We start from the raw sequence: 16,369 nt of genomic DNA, 5'->3' as shown, positions 1-16,369 counted from the left end.
TACGAATGGGTAAACATCACCAGAAAACATTTTGAAGAAGTTTAATACATGAAATACCTTAATGAGGTATTTTTATTTCATCATTCTTTAAACACAACCCCTTCCCTACCATCCCTTAGCTAACAAGCGATGTAATGGAAAATTGGGACAGTTGGCTGTAAATTGTAAAAAGACAAAAGGAGGCATGTCCAGGTGGTAAACAGCTCCACCTGGTGGCATTTTCAATTGCCCTCACTGAGAACTGCTCTGAGGAATATTAAACTCAGATCGACAGTTCTGCAACTACAGGCATAAATGATATTACATCTTGTAATAATACGACATGTTGATATTAATATATAATTGATATTTCATATTATAAATTGTATTAATATACTATAATTAATAATAATACAATAAATAATATTAACTCTTCATATTTTTCTACCAGTTGAACATCATATTTTTCAGTAACTTTTTTTTTTTTTTTTTTTTTTTGCCGTGCCTCGCGGCTTGCGGGATCTCAATTCCCTGACTAGGGATGGAACCCGGGCCACAGCAGTGATAGCCTGGAATCCTAACCACTAGGCCACCCAGGGAACTCCCCAGTAACATTTTTCCAGTTTTGTCTGTTTAATTTTTAATTGTATTTATCGTGGGTTTTTTTTAAAGAAGTAGTCATGTATTTTCATTTTTAATGTAATCCACTACATTTATTTTTCAGACAAAAAAACGGATTGGGTACTAATTAGTATTAAATAATAGCAACTGTCATTATATATTCAATGTTATGTCTTCTGAAACTTAATATCTTTGTTCCTCCAGCCGAGAACCAAACTGCTTCAAGCTCAGCTGCCTCTAATACAATAAGCAATTATTAAAGCTACAGTGACTTGAGGTTCAATGTTCACATTCAGCAAGTTTAAATCCACTCTTATGTGATTTTTGAAACCTTATTTATTAACTGAAAATATTGCTTGCTGATAAAACTTGCTCAAATGCTATCGCTGAATGTACAAGTCACTGATTATGCCAATACAACAAAGATACCCACATGTTTGAGGATTGCAATGAGCCAGACATTCACTGAAAAAGAAAATACAACAAAACAAAACTCACACAATATCTGAGAATCTGGACACTTTGTATCAGTGTTTTGAAGTGTTTCATTAATATCTTAAGACAAGTGTATCAAAACCTTGGCATGATTTAATTTAAAGTCGCCAATTTAATTTTTACTAACATCAGAAATTTGTGCCTGTGCCACAGGTGTTGCTGTAACTCCCCCCGACACCATGAGCGCTGCTACTTCTACCACAGACTCTACAACTACCAACACCACGAACACTCCTACTTTTACCACAGACCCTACAGCTCCTACCAACACCACGAGCGCTCCTACTTCTACCACAGGCTCTGCAGCTCTTGCCACCAAAACGAGTACACCTACTCCCTCCACAAATACCCCAGGTAAGAGCAATTCGCTCAAAGCTTCTCACTGAGGAGTCACAGTATTTTGGAGGAGGGTAGGTAAGTTTGTTCTACCAGAGTAGGGAAGTGCATATAAAGAGACCCAAGGTGTCCTTGGATATGAACCCCTGGAATTAAAAAGTCTGGGTCGCACGGGCTAATAGTAATGGCAGACATGCTAAAAGATTACCTGTTCCATTCTCCTTTCCCCAAGTTATTTGCCAGATGTGGAATATTTTTAGGAACTTGGACTTTTAAAAGCTACTTTTCCAGCTTCCCTCTCCCTGGTAGATTTTTGCAAATAGTTTCAGCTTCTCTGAGGTCAGGTGCAAATAAGCACTGACTCTCCAGCCCCACTGGTCTAGATCCCTGGTCTACTGAAGGAAAGAGTCACTTCTATCCTGATTCCTCATCAAATGTTATGGAAAAATTATGACATTCAAAGGTAGCTGATCACAATTTAGAATTTGAGCTAATTCATGGAATTTGAGCCTGAGAGATTAAAAAGCCAAACAACAGCAGTACCCAAACAGTCCTAGACGTGACCAGAGCCGTGGTCCAAAGGACAGATATTTGGGGCTACTCTCTAAGAGATGATGATTGACCTCCAAGCCCAAGTTATTGAAACAGAAAGCACTTGCCTCATGTCCCAAAGTTTAGAGCAGGGGTCAGTAAACTTTATCAGTGAAGGCAAACTAATAAATGTTTCAGGTTTCGTGGGCCATGATAAGGTCTCTCTTACAACTACTCCACTCTGCCATATTAGCATCAAAGCAGCCATGGACAATATACAAATGAATGTGCCTGATTGTGTATCAATAAATCTTTATTTACAAAAACAGAGGACTGGCCAGCACTGGCTCTCAAGTCATAGTTTGCCAACCCCTGGTCTTAAAGAATCCTCAAACCTAGGCTTAAAGGGTCTAGATAAACCCTATTATTCTCAGTTAGGGAAACTAAGGCCCAGTGAGGGCAGCAACTTACCCAGGGTCAAAGAGCAAGTTGATGTTTCCCTATACTTACTTCTTTTGTCTTCCCCAGTGTCCTGCAATAGATCTAAGAAATGGATGATTAAGCAAATGGAACCAGAGCCTGTATCAAAACCTGGCTCCCAATCTTCTTTCATGTTTGCAGGGGCCGCTCTGAAGGCTAGGTCAACAGGGACACAGCTACACAATCAGTTCTCCTGCAGTCAGGAAAGGGAGCTTTTTTTTCTTTTTTTCTTTTTTTCTTTTTTTCTTTTTTTTGCGGTACATGGGCCTCTCACTGCTATGGCCTCTCCCGTTGCGGAGCACAGGCTCCAGACGCGCAGGCTCAGCGGCCATGGCTCACGGGCCCAGCCGCTCCGCGGCATGTGGGATCTTCCCGGACCGGGGCACGAACCCGTGTCCCCTGCATCGGCAGGCAGACTCTCAACCACTGCGTCACCAGGGAAGCCCAAAAGGGAGCTTTTTAAAGCTGTTTCTGCTTCCCCAGACACTCTCTCAGAGTAAGGCAGTATTCTTGTGTTCTGGCCCTACACTAACTACGGGGCATGGGCCCAATCACTTCTCTCTTGGCTTCAACATACTCACTGGTAATAAGATGTGATTGAACTAAATAGCCACCAAAATCCTTTTCCCACTGTAACATCCTGTGATTTTATTCCTGGCACACAGAAAAACTAACAAGTCTGTCCTCTATTGCCAGGGAGAAAGCACACCAGGAGTTATATGAGCAGTATATCCAGAATGGAGCTGCACTCAGTTTCTTCCCTAGGATTTGCCAGATCATCCTTGCAATGTGGCTGAGGCTTTTTCAAAAGCCATTTACTTTACTTAGAATGGTGGTTTACACCTTCTCAGAGAGGTGACCCTTACTGTTGTCTGTGAGGTACCGCACTATGCCTCCTGTGTCCCAGGTAGCCCGTTTTTTCAGTCTTATAAAACTTTTTTCAATAGACTTTGTTTTTAGAGCAGTCTTAGATTCACAGCAAAATCAAAAGGAAGGTAGAGTTCGCATATTTCCCTACGCCCACAGCTGCATAGCCTCCCTTATTATCAACTTTCCTCACCAGAGGGTACATTTGATGAATCTATATTGACACATGATAATCACCCCAAGTCCAGTTTACATTAGGGTTTACTGTTGGTGTTGTATATTCTGTAGGTTTGGATAAACGTATAATGACATGTATCCATCATTATGGTATCATAAAGACTATTTTCACCTTCCTAACAATCTCTGCCCATTCATCCCTTCCTCCCTGCTAACCCCTGGCAACCCCTGATCTTTTTACTGTCGCCGTAGTTTTGCCTTTTTCAGAACGTCATGTAGTTGGAATCACAGTATGTGGCGTTTTCAGATTAGCTTCTTTTACTTAGTAATATGCATTTAAGATTCCCCCATGTCAATTTTCAAGGCCTGAACACTGAATAATATTCCACTGTCTGGCTGTAGCCGTTTGTTTATCCACTCACCTACTGAAGGACATCTTGGTTGCTTCCAGGTTTTGGCAGTCATGAAGAAAACGGCTATAAGTATTCGTTTGCAGGGTTTTGAGTGGGTATAAGTTGATAAATAATAAGTGAATACTCAGCACTTACACTGAGTAAATACTAAAGCATGCACTTGTGGGGTCATATGGTTAAGAGTATGTTTAGTTCTGTAAGAAGCTGCCTGCCTGTCTTCTAAGGTGGCTGCACCATTTTACACTCCCAACCAGTATCAGAGCTCCTCACCAGTAGTGTTTTATTTATTTTTTATAAAAGTCAATTAGGCCCACAGTCATGGAAAAAGAAGCTTAAATGGGGCAAAAGTATATGCAGTAAAAACTAAATCTCCCTCCTATCCTAGACCCCTAGGACCCAGACCCCCAGTTTTCTTCCCCAGAGGCAACTTCTGTGGCTAGTTTTTTGTGTTTGTGCAAATACAAACACATAGACTTATATGTTTCTATGTATTCCCCTCCTTTTAAAAAAATATTCATTTAGTCAGTTAGTTTTGGCTGCATTGGGTCTTCGTTGCTGCATGCAGGCTTTTCTCTAGTTGTGAGCAGGGGCTACTCTTCGTTGCAGTGTGCGGGCTTCTCATTGCGGTGGCTTCTCTTGTTGCAGAGCACGGGCCCTAGGTGCGCAGGCTTCAGTAGTTGTGGCACACGGGCTCAGTAGTTGTGGTGCACGGGCTTAGCTGATCCGCGGCATGTGGAATCTTCCCAGACCAGGGCTCGAACCCGTGTCCCCTGCATTGACAGGCAGATTCTTAACCACTGCACCACCAGGGAGATCCCCCCACCTTTTTTTTTTTTTTTTTATCATAAGAGAGAGCATGTTATTTCTGGCTATATACCCAGGAATGGAATTGCTGGATCATATGGTAGTTCTATTTTCAGTTTTTACCACATGATCCAGCAATTCCATTCCCGGGTATATATCCAGAGAAATGAAAATACCAATTTGAAAAGATACATGCGCATGATAGACTATTACTCAGCCATAAAAAGAATGAAATTCTGCCTTTTGCAGCATTGTGGATGGACCTAGAGAATATGCTTAGTGAAATAAGTCAGAGAAAGACAAATACTGTATGAAATCACTTATATGTGGAATCTAAAAAATAATACAAATGAGTGTATATGCAAAACAAAAACCGACTCACAGATAGAGAAAACAAACTTATGGTTACCAAAGGGGAGAGGGACAAATTAGGGGTATGGGATTAACAGATACAAACTACTATGTATAAAATAGATAAGCAACAATGATATATTATATAGCACAGGGAATTATAGCCATTATCTTGTAATAACTTATAGTGTAGTATAACCTCCAAAAATACTGAATCACTGGATTGTATACTTGAAACTAATGTAATATTGTAAATCAACTATACGTCAATAAAAAAGAGACAGTGTTATACACGTCGTACCTCATATGTAGTCTCTTTTTTTTTTTTTTAAGCAATGATTTGCACCTACAGGATTATAAGAATCTTAAGACAGCTCTGAAGGTTGTCAGTTACTTAATCTATCCTGAAATCAAAGCTCAGGATCATTTCATTTGACAGAGATAAAGGAAATGACTAGCCAAGATCACCATTTGGCCACTGACCTAACTTCCCTTCTTGGATCCCGTCAGTTCTCCAAAGATAAGAAAGATGCTGCACCCTGCCTGCTCTAGGAGTCCTGGCCAGTGGTGTAGAAACCATTGTAATATTCTTCTCTCCATTTATTCAGGTCATCCACTCAGAAAGCCAGAGAGTAGAGCGACCCTTCATCACTTCCTCTTAGAATTTTCACTGAGTTAATCCACACGTTCCCTTACTCTCCCTTGCCTTTCCTCGTGGGTCTGTATACCATGTATGCTAACCAGAATACAATATCTAGTTTCTTTGGGGAGCTTTTGGCCTGATCTTCCCTATAAGTCAATTATTCATATCTTCAAAAAAAAATATGATGCTTTCTCTAAAATTGTTTTGGAGAGTTCTACCTAGTGTTAGAGAACCAGACATCAAGGTTCTGGAGGATCCTTGAGGTCCAAAGTATTTCTTTACTCCTTGGAGTTAGAAGACTGCTGTCTTTCTCTGAGCAGACTCTTACCCACCAACCTCTGACCTTTACTGTTGACAAGCGCTTGGCTCTAGAATTTTAGCAACAAACTTCCTAGAAACATAAGAAAATATGTATTTGTTTCAGCTGTTCTAAGGGTGTGCCATGGAGTAACACAGCCAAGGAATAGAAAGTGCCCAGGAGATTTAAAAGTATGTTTCTTGGTGTTATTTGTTGTTATCCTATGGATTTCTAATCTCTTTCTACTGTATCTCAGGTTCCAGAAGCCCTTGCCAAAAGGATCCCTGTAAGGGTGGTTCTTCATGTGTTAATCTGCATGATAGATGGTTTTGCCTGTGTTTAGAAGGGTATTACTATAACACTTCTACATGCAATAAAGGTGAGTTACAAAGGATGAATCATGGAGAGCTGCACCTCAGACCTAAGTGGAATAGAAAACTTAAAATAATGACAAAAAGAGCTTCCAGAATACTAAAGTTAGAGGAAAATTTGGAGGCAACAAAGGCCAGCCAAGTAGAAAAAAGCTTCCTGTCTTTATCTCAATGGAAATAGACCAATTCAGATTTGTGAGCTAGTCCTAGACGTACGGGAGTAGATGGGTCCCTTCACTTCAACTGTTCAAGGGAACGGTGCCATGGGATCAAAATGAGAATGATAGATGTCGGAGTCCCTGGAAAAGTGCACAGGCTGCATAAATACAAAGTGGTGCTATTACATGGGGACACTGACACAGCATAAGGTGATTTCCTAAAACCACAGAGTCAGACGAGCCAGGAACCTGGTCTCTGACCTTGCTTCAGTTCTCTGTCATAGGATTTGCTGGTTCTATAAGAGCAAACCCTATTTTTGGAGACTTAAGAGCCTCTCAGCTCTGGAAATGAACTTTAAGAGCAGATCGACCCTATACTTTTTTGGTTATATCAGCTGGGCGCTATGAAAGTCCAAGGCTGTTTCCTGAGTTACATGTTTTTGTCTGTTTTATGAATGAGCAATATCCCTCCTTGCCAGAACAGACCAACTGTACAGGAAATGAATGCATTGTGTTGGCCACAGAAATTAGAGATATCCCCAAAGCCAAAAGAATGTTCCTGTTTTTAGCACTAATATTCTCATTTCTGGGGATCCACTCTAAGTAAATGACTCCATATGTAGAAAGGTTTGTGCATGAAGATGTTCTTTGCAACTGTTTTTTTCCCTCTTAAATAATTAAAAGCACTGAAAACAAAAACTGACTGCATCAATGAAGGAAGGATGTATTTCATAGAATATTATGTAGCATTCTTTACATTAAATATCACAGAGAGATTCTGCTTGAATTTCAGGAAAGATATTCCCTGGTACGATTACGGTCAATATAGCATCTACATCTGGCTTAGAAGATGAAAATTCTATGGCCTATCAGGAATTACACTTCAAAATTACTAAATTTGTAAGTATTTTCCAAACATCCTTCCTCTATAAATATTCTTTATTCTAACACTGACTTGTAGAGTGTAGACTGGTATTCGGGTGCTGGTACAGCTGTACCGGTGGATCAAGTAGTGAAATGCATGCTTATTGGTTTGTAAACAGTAGCTGTTCCAAACTCCTGGGGGCCACTGCTTCCTGGTTGCCCAGGCTCCTCCTCTGGGACCCTGGGTCCTCACTGTGATCCTGCACCTAGAGGGGTAACACCTGGCACAGCAGAGGGCCTTTAGAAGCCACCTCCAGCCATGCCATACTCATTCATACAGAAATATTCTTAAATATTTTTAAGTGGACAGAGAAATGTAATGCTGTTTTTAAAATAAATTACTTCCATAGAATTGAAGAGAAAAAAAATTAAAGATGATTTTTTTTTCCTTTTTACAATCAAATTTGCATACTAGTCTGGCTTTTTTAATGTCTGGAAGAGGAACTCCATCTGAATTATATGTTACTTCTTTTTCCCATTGTCAAAAATGTCAAAATGAACAACAGCTTCATTTCATTTTGATTATTGTGAGTGTGTCCCCATGAAAGAGATGGAGATCTCTATTCTGGAACCACAGATGTCAGACCTGGAAGGTCTTAGAGAGGGTGTCCAGCCAGTGTTTCTCAAAATTTAGTTTTGTAGGGAAAAAATGTTAGCTTGGAAATATGTCTTAGAACTCTAGGTGGAGAAACACTTTATTTTTAATTTTTTTTAACATCTTTATTGGAGTATAATTGCTTTACCATGGTGTGTTAGTTTCTGCTTTATAACAAAGTGAATCAGCTATACGTATACATATATCCCCGTATCTCCTCCCTCTTGCACCTCCCTCCCTCCCACCCTCCCTATCCCACTGCTCTAGTGCCATGCGGCTGCTTCCCACTAGCTGTCTATTTTAATTTTGGTAGTATATATAAGTCCATGCCACTCTCTCAGTTCGTCCCAGCTTACCCTTCCCCCTTCCCCCTTCCCATGTCCTCAAGTCCATTCTCTACGTCTGCGTCTTTATTCCTGTCCTGCCCCTAGGCTCGTCAGAGCAATTTTTTCTTTTTAGATACCATATATATGTGTTAGCAGACGGTATTTGTTTTTCTCTTTCTGACTTACTTCACTCTGTATGACAGTCTCTAGGTCCATCCACCTCACTACAGATAACTCAATTTCGTTTCTTTTTATGGCTGAGTAATATTCCATTGTATATATGTGCCACATCTTCTTTATTCATTCATCTGTCGATGGACACTTAGATTGCTTCCGTGTCTTGGCTATTGTAAATAGAGCTGCAATGAACATTGTGGTACATGACTCTTTTTGAATTATGGTTTCTCAGGCTATATGCCCAGTAGTGGGATTGCTGGGTCGTATGGGTAGTTCTATTTTTAGTTTTTTAAGGAACCTGCATACTGTTCTCCATAGTGGCTGTACCAATTCACATTCCCACCAACAGTGCAAGAGGGTTCTCTTGGAGAAACACTTTAAAAAACTAACGTCTTAATGGGGGCCCAGGAAGCACAGTGGCCATGAAAATGGACCAGAAAGTACAGAATAACAATCAAGGATCAGGAAGGCTAAGTAACTGACCGAAGGTCACCCAGCTGATGAGTGAGGATGGGGGATTTGAACCCAGACCTGCCTGACCTCAGGGCTGCTTCTCCTTCCCTGCTGGCTCTGTTGTGCAATGAGGTCTGGGCAGGCCTGTTAGCATGGTTCCTGCCCTCCTGCCCAGTCCTGCAGCCCTTCAGACTGAGAGGTGTATATCCGCAAATCCTCAAAGGGTGACCTGATAGAAGAAAAAAAATGGAAGACCTTTTTCCTATGCCAGATGCTAATTTTGCAATCTCATTTTTTGGGATTAAGAAAATTAAAAGTGCAAAAAGTGGTCAGTAGGGGAGCTGGATAGAACCTTGGAGGTCATCCAGTGAACTTGTTCCTAAGTAGATTCCCAGGGCCCTGATGGTTTACAGAAATACCAGCTCTTCCTGATATGTAAAAGAATTAAAAGGAATATGGACATATTCTGGATACAAGGTTGCCCAGACTAACTAGAGCATCAAATGTATTTGAATTTGACTAGAATAAAAGAGAAATGATTTAACATCTTTTTAAATGACATTGGTTGCCATGATTTTTTTAAATGTGGGGTCCCCATGGGAGAAAAATAATAAAATTCTTGGATTATATAATAAAAAAATTTGCACCAACCCAGTTCAACATTCATGTAATAAATATGGAGATGGGGTCCAAAGAGAGGAAGACATGTCCAAGGTCATGTCTTTCACAGTTAAGTCATTCAATCATCGGTCAACTGGTGTTTGTCGAGTGTTTCCTAGGGATTGCCCTGCGCTGAGTGCTATGGAATAGGCATGGGGATGGGCAGGTGGCAGGCGGTAGGAGGGTGTCATAAGAAAGAGAAAACGAACCCCATTCTTGGCATCAAAGAACTTATGTTCTAATTGAGACCCCCATCCTACCTCCACCTCACCCCTGCCAGAGGTCCCAGCTTAATCTCTGGCCACTTGTTAACAAGTATCTAGAATTGTCTCTGCTCTTAGAACGCAACTCAGGCCTAAGAAGATCTACCTTTGCTGGAGCCCCTTCCAGCTCACAAAGCCATGTATCATATATTCTATCTCACTTTCTACGCATGATAGCCCTGTGTGGTGGGAATTACTGCTATCTCAAATTTTCCAATGAGAACGTGAGGTTCGAAGCAGTTAAATTTTGCAAAAGCTAAGCGGAGAAGTTTGGCACCTCAGCCTGCTGCCTTCTGAGGCACACTGCTTCTGAGCATTGGTGTGGGCTGCTCCTTCTTCCACTTCCTGGCCCCGCACTACCTACTGAAATGCTTTACAGCCCATCTCCTCTATGAAGCCCTCTCTGGTTCTCTGCGACTAGATGAGAGTTTCTTTGAACCTCCACGGTAGATTCTACTCTCTCTGTCACTTACCTCTCTCAACTTCATGGTGTAACCTCTTATTTGATCAGAGGCTGGGTCTGCCCATCTTGGTAATCTCTATGTCTCAGGCGTGATGCCTTGGTAAGGCAGGCGTTTAAGTCTTCCTTAGGTACACTGATGAGTGTATAAAGTATGCATATATGTAAGTCTAACAGTAACTTTGAAAAGACAAAACAAGTCAGTCACGTTATTTTTAAGAGTATTGATTTGGCTGGGTGCTTCAGGTTTCCATCTTTTTCCTGGGTGGCTCTGAATTATATCAGAATCTTCCTATGTTACAGCAAAAAATACTGAAAGGTATTAGAGCGCATGGAAAGAATAAATAATTTGTTGTGTTATAGTTATATAAATGAGTTTAGAAATGGATTTATGTTAAAACCTAGATGTAATATCACTTTTCCCCTCTCTTTGTAGTTGTTCTTAATTCTGTTCTTTTTCTCCACAGTTTGAAAAAACATTTGACAGTTCTGATTACGGGCAGACTGTAATTGGTAAATTAAGGTAAGTTTGCTGTGGACTGATGGGGTACTTAGGAAGCAGGTTGTGTTTGCCTAACTTCTGTGTTCTCTTGCATACCCCATGTGGCACTGAGGCCCTAGGATGGCTACTCACAGGTCAAGAAGAGATGAGTAGTCTGAGTACCACGGAGGGCCCTGCCTCTGACGTCACATTGACCCTGGCCTGGGTGGGCAGGGTGTAACCTGGGGATAGCAAGATGCTGCCTGTGATTGGCTACTCAGCAACTTGCCCACATAGCCCAGGGCATCACCTAGTTCTCTTTGTTTGGTTTGATGCTTTGGCTACAAATCACACCTGGTCAATCCCTGGAATGTGCATTCCAGGGGGTCAGGAGGAGAATGAATGGCTCACAGCCATCTCTTCCCTCATAGCGGGGAATGAGGCAGACAGGAAGACCCCAGTCATGCACCTGGCTACTGCAGGGCCTGTCGTGAGCTCTTTCTACAGTAAGAATGAGAATGCAGTGAGCATAGCAACATGCAGTGACCAGGGTTGCATGCTATTTGGGAACCCAAAGGGGCGGAGGATTCTCAAGAAGTTAGTGATTCCATCTTGGCCTTCTCTGAAGCGTATTGTTACATGAGTGCTACAGGCTGAGGAAAGAATGCTCTAAGGCAGGGGTCCCCAACCCTGGGGGGCGGCACAGCAGGAGGTGAGCAACAAGCGAGCAAAGCTTCATCTGCCGCTCCCCATGGCTCCCCGTCGCTCGAATTACTGTCTGAACCATCCCCGCCCCTATCGGTGGAGAAATTGTCTTCCATGAAACCGGTCCCTGGTGCCAAAAACGCTGGGGACCACTGCTCTAAGGTGAACAGAACCATGCAGAAAAAGCAGCTTTAATGTATTTATATTTTATGGTTTTACTATTGCATCTATCTTTATAAACTTTGTCAAGTCCTTTGTGGAAAAACATACTATATATATTTAGATATGTGAATTCAGAGAAGACCTCCTAAAAGTGGTGAGTTTTGATCTTGGCGGTGAGCAAGGTGCACATGTGATGGGTAGCCAGAAGGCCGGCAGGCAGCTTAATGGGAGGCACGGTGCAAGCAGCAGGCAGAGAGGCTGGGCCCCAACACAGAGGCTGGAAGCTGGAGGTACAGCAGACTCCTGAAGGTCTATGCATTGTTGAAGGACATTAGGTTTGATTTAGGGGACAACAGGGAGTTCACGCATCAGGATGACTGGATAAAAACAGGAACAATGAGGTGTAAATCTATGCTTGGATCCCTGCCTTGGCACATTATTGCTGTGTGACTGGGTAGGCATTTTAACCTCTCTGAACTTTTGTTGCCTCATCTCTATAACTGGGATAATCTGATCAACCTTCCCAGAACCCTGGGAGGAGCAAATGAGATACCTTTGGAAAGATTCCCTGTGCAAAGTGCCTGGCACATAGTCAGTTTCAACAAGTTAGTTCCCCTTCTGTTTCCCTTCCAGAATATGGGACCCTGCAAGTATGATGGAGAGCTGGTCCCACAGAGTCACTTGGGGAAACTGTGGCACTCCTTCCGTTCTTAAGGAGTTACTGAAAGGGGAGTTTTGGAGGCAACCCCTTACCTGTGAGCTCAGTGTCCTAACAGGAGGGACTCCCCCAGCAAGGGGGCCATGGCAGGCAAATAGACCTCAGTCTCACCTCAGAAGGCATTTCTTAGGCTCCATACCAGTGCTCTCTCCTCTGAATCCCCAAGCTCTTTTTTTACTGTCCAAATGTTGGAACTGGAAGGATCCTCAGAATTTCTCTAACACTCAAATCTCTCTTTGGATAGAGGAGGACACTCAGGCTGAGGGAAGCTGGGACTGGTCTTGGACCACAAAAGATGGTGGCTATCCTGGGTCTAGATCTCTGGGCTCTTAACTCAGAGGCTAGTGCTCTAGTCATTTATACTACACCTTTTTGTCACTTAAGAACACGACCGCTCCATCATTTCCTTGAACTGTTCTGTAAGTGTCATGTCTTGTCTCCTGAATTGGAGAGTATGCTAGCAGGTTCTTTAAATGAATGCATTATGGATGGCATTTCTTTCCTAGCCCCACTGCAAATTATACCATAGATCTCTGGTCATCTTTCAACTGATAAAGAAAGCTTGTATCAAGTACCCCTTTCTCACTGCCCTATACCTTCCACTGTCACCTCCAAATCCCATCATGAACCAATCATGATAGGAAATGTTAAATTAGAACTCTGAAGCCCATTTTGCTTTTGGACTCCCTTTTGAGGTGATCATTCCTAAAAACAGAATTTGGTTCATGTTTTGGATTTTCTGGATTGTTCTGCAGAACCCACATGGCTGTGAACATTTTCTAAGTAGGCTGGCTATGTTTTCAAGCTTCTCTATTTCTTCAAAAGTCAGAAAGGAGTATAGGAAAACAATTGGACAGGAAAATATATATCCTGAGTCTTAAAAACACACAGCCACAAATCAGAGAGGGAAGAAGTTTTTTTTGTTGTTGTTGTTTTTTGTTTTTTGGAGTTTTTTGGTCACAGACGTCCCTTTTAATAGTGAAAGACTGAAAATAACCTCAGTATCATAATAGGAGGTTGATTAAGTACATTATGATACATGCATGGGATGGAATATTATGCAGCCATTTCAAATGATGTACACATTTTAAATGATGACAGGAAAATATTCACAACATACTGAAAAATGAAAATGTACGCTAAAAAGAAGCATGTATAAAGGATTTTACCTTGCAAAAATAAAATATATGCATGAAAAAAGACTGGTGATATTTAGAATCAGAAAACAATTATTTAAAAATAAGAGTAATACATGCTTACTGTAAAAAATTTGGAAAAAACAGAAAATATGAATAGAAGACAAAAAAATCACCGACGGTCTCTCAACTCAGGGATATTTATGCATTTTGGTATATTTCCTTCTACTCTTTTTTTTAAGAATAAATTTTTATTTAATTACTTTTGGCTGCATTGGGTCTTCGTTGCTGCACGTGGGCTTTCTCTAGTTGCGGCGAGCAGGGGCTACTCTTTGTTGCGGTGCGTGAGCTTCTCACTGCAGTGGCTTCTCTTGTTGCAGAGCATGGGCTCTAGTCGTGTGGGCTTCAGTAGTTGTGGCTCACGGGCTCTAGAGCGCAGGCTCAGTAGTTGTGGCACACGGGCTTAGTTGCTCCACGGCATGTGGGATCTTCCCGGACCAGGGCTCGAACCCGTGCCCCCTGCGTTGGCAGGCAGATTCTTAACCACTGTGCTACCAGGGAAGTCCCTTTCCTTCTATCTCCATTTCTATGAAACTGCTTCATCTGGGAGGGCCCGAGGGATCACTCCAGGATCACTGAAGCTGGTCCTCAACAGTGTAGCCATGGAGAAAAGGAAGAGCATGGCAGCAAACACAGGGACGGCAGGAGACAGCTGGACAGCCAGGTAGCGGCATTCGAAGGCGAAGAAGAGTGTACACGTCCCCAGGATGAGGAAGAGGGTCAAACAGAAGATGCCCTTTTGCCGGGCCATCATCACGTGGCCATCACAACAGAAGGTGTTCCTGCCTAGGAGTTTCTCCCATTTCCGTGTCACCTTCTTTCTCACCACCATCACAGACATGATTGGAATTCCTGGTCCGAAATGGGTTTTGTGATTACAAGAGGGAAGAAACAAAAGCTGAGCCCAGCTTTGAAGTCACGTTGCCTGCTATTGCTGCCGCTGGGTCAAACGTCATCAGAAGTCCAGTTTCTAGCCCTGGAAAACAATCTTCTCCTGATAAACCGGCCCAGCGAGAGAAGAGAGACCAGGAAGGGGAGCCGGGCCTGAACCCCGGAAACCGAACTCAGCGGGGAACCGAGGCCAGGAAGTGCACTGTCCCAGGGGACCGCGTCGGCCGCCCGAGGTGGCAGTGCCTTCTCCCCAGCCCGGAGGCTGCCTCCTCCTGACAAGGGGGCCCAGTGGTCGGGGACCTAAACCAGCTGTGGCAACCACCCACCGCCGGGCGAATGGCAGGAAGAAGTTTTTTAAAGTCCTTTTTTTTCTCTCTCAGTGGTTGTATCCCTTGATTCTTTTTTGGATAATGAAAGAATTAGAACTTGGTACAGCTGATCTCAGGGCCCCAAGCGGCAGTGCTGATCAGAGAGATTCTTATGATGTCTTGCTCGTAGCAAGCACTTAGTATCTGGCGATGTGATTTGGTATTATATTCTGATGCTTCTCACCGCCCCATCCCTCCTTGGGATCAGTTCTCCTCTGGGTCAGGTGTGCCCAGGTCCAATCTCACACACACACACACACACACACACACACACACACACACTTTGAAGCTGACTTCTGGCTTCCTGGGCCCTTTCTTGGAATGATCCAGACTCTGTATGGTTGATTACTGTTCTCTCTGTGCACAGGCAGGAACACACACCCCTCTGTCTCTCTCAAAGCACAAATCTGAGATTTTACAGCTCATCAAGAGACCTACTCTTGACTTTCTGCAGAAAGTGACAGCTTACTGTTTCAGATATCACTTATTCTACTTCTGCTTCACTCCAGGCTCCTTAATCCTAAAAATGATTGTCCACAATTTTTCTAAGTCTCTTCCAACAAGACCTTGCTATAGCCCTAGATTTCCTCCGAATGCATGCTGAATAGAGATCTCTAGGCCTATAAATGGCCATCTTATGGCAACCCCATGCCTCCCTATGTGAGCCTCAACGGTGGATATAAAACAATGGGTGGGGGGCTTCCCTGGTGGCGCAGTGGTTGAGAGTCCGCCTGCCGTTGCAGGGGACACAGGTTCATGCCCCGGTCCGGGAGGATCCCACGTGCCGTGGAGCAGCTGGGCCCGTGAGTCATGGCCGCTGGGCCTGCGCGTCCGGAGCCTGTGCTCCGCAATGGGAGAGGCCACAACAGTGAGAGGCCCGTGTACCGCAAAAAAACCCCAAAGAACAAAACAATGGGTAGGGACTAGTGCTGAGAGATCTGAGAGTCTGGGAGGTCTGAAGACCATTTTTTTTTTCTTTTTGGAATTTTATTTATTTTTTATACAGCAGGTTCTTATTAGTTATCTATTTTATACATAGTAGTATATATATATCAATCAAAATCTCCCAATTCATCCCACCACCACCACCCCCTCCAGGTTCCCCCCTTGGTGTCCATACGTTTGTTCTCTACATCTGTGTCTCTATTTCTGCCCTGCAAACTGGTTCATCTGTACCATTTTTCTAGGTTCCACATATATGCGTTAATATAGGATACTTGTTTTTCTCTTTCTGACTTACTTCACTCTGTATGACAGTCTCTAGATCCATCCACTTCTCTACAAATGACCCACTTTCATTCCTTTTTATGACTGAGTAATATTCCATTGTACATATGTACCACAACTTCTTTATCCATTTGTCTGTCGATGGGCATTTAGGTTGCTTCCATGACCTGGCTATTGTAAATAGTGCTGCAATGAACATTGGGGTGCATGTGTCTTTTTGAATTATGGTTTTCTCAGGG

At 42.7% G+C, this 16,369-nt stretch overlaps 1 protein-coding gene across 2 annotated transcripts in view; it reads left to right on the top strand.

Moving 5' to 3' along the window:
• Window positions 1-491: 491 nt before the first annotated feature.
• Window positions 492-16,369, top strand: part of MUC13 (mucin 13, cell surface associated) — a 33,293-nt gene continuing 17,415 nt past the window's right edge. For both annotated transcript variants that reach the window (XM_022567597.2, XM_089910608.1), the window contains exons 1-4: window positions 492-1,449; window positions 6,252-6,374; window positions 7,318-7,424; window positions 10,850-10,905. In XM_022567597.2, the coding sequence (XP_022423305.2) occupies window positions 1,275-1,449; window positions 6,252-6,374; window positions 7,318-7,424; window positions 10,850-10,905 (461 nt within the window). In that variant the 5' untranslated portion in view covers window positions 492-1,274. The remainder of the gene's footprint in view (window positions 1,450-6,251; window positions 6,375-7,317; window positions 7,425-10,849; window positions 10,906-16,369) is intronic.

The sequence above is a fragment of the Delphinapterus leucas genome, chromosome 4 (genome assembly GCF_059928025.1).
Source record: "Delphinapterus leucas isolate spDelLeu-1000000601 "Yukka" chromosome 4, BTC_Dleu_Yukka2, whole genome shotgun sequence".
In the NCBI taxonomy this organism is placed as follows: Eukaryota; Metazoa; Chordata; class Mammalia; order Artiodactyla; family Monodontidae; genus Delphinapterus; species Delphinapterus leucas.
The sequence above is the reverse complement of the archived record's forward strand: the minus strand, read 5'-3'. Positions and strand labels throughout refer to the sequence as shown.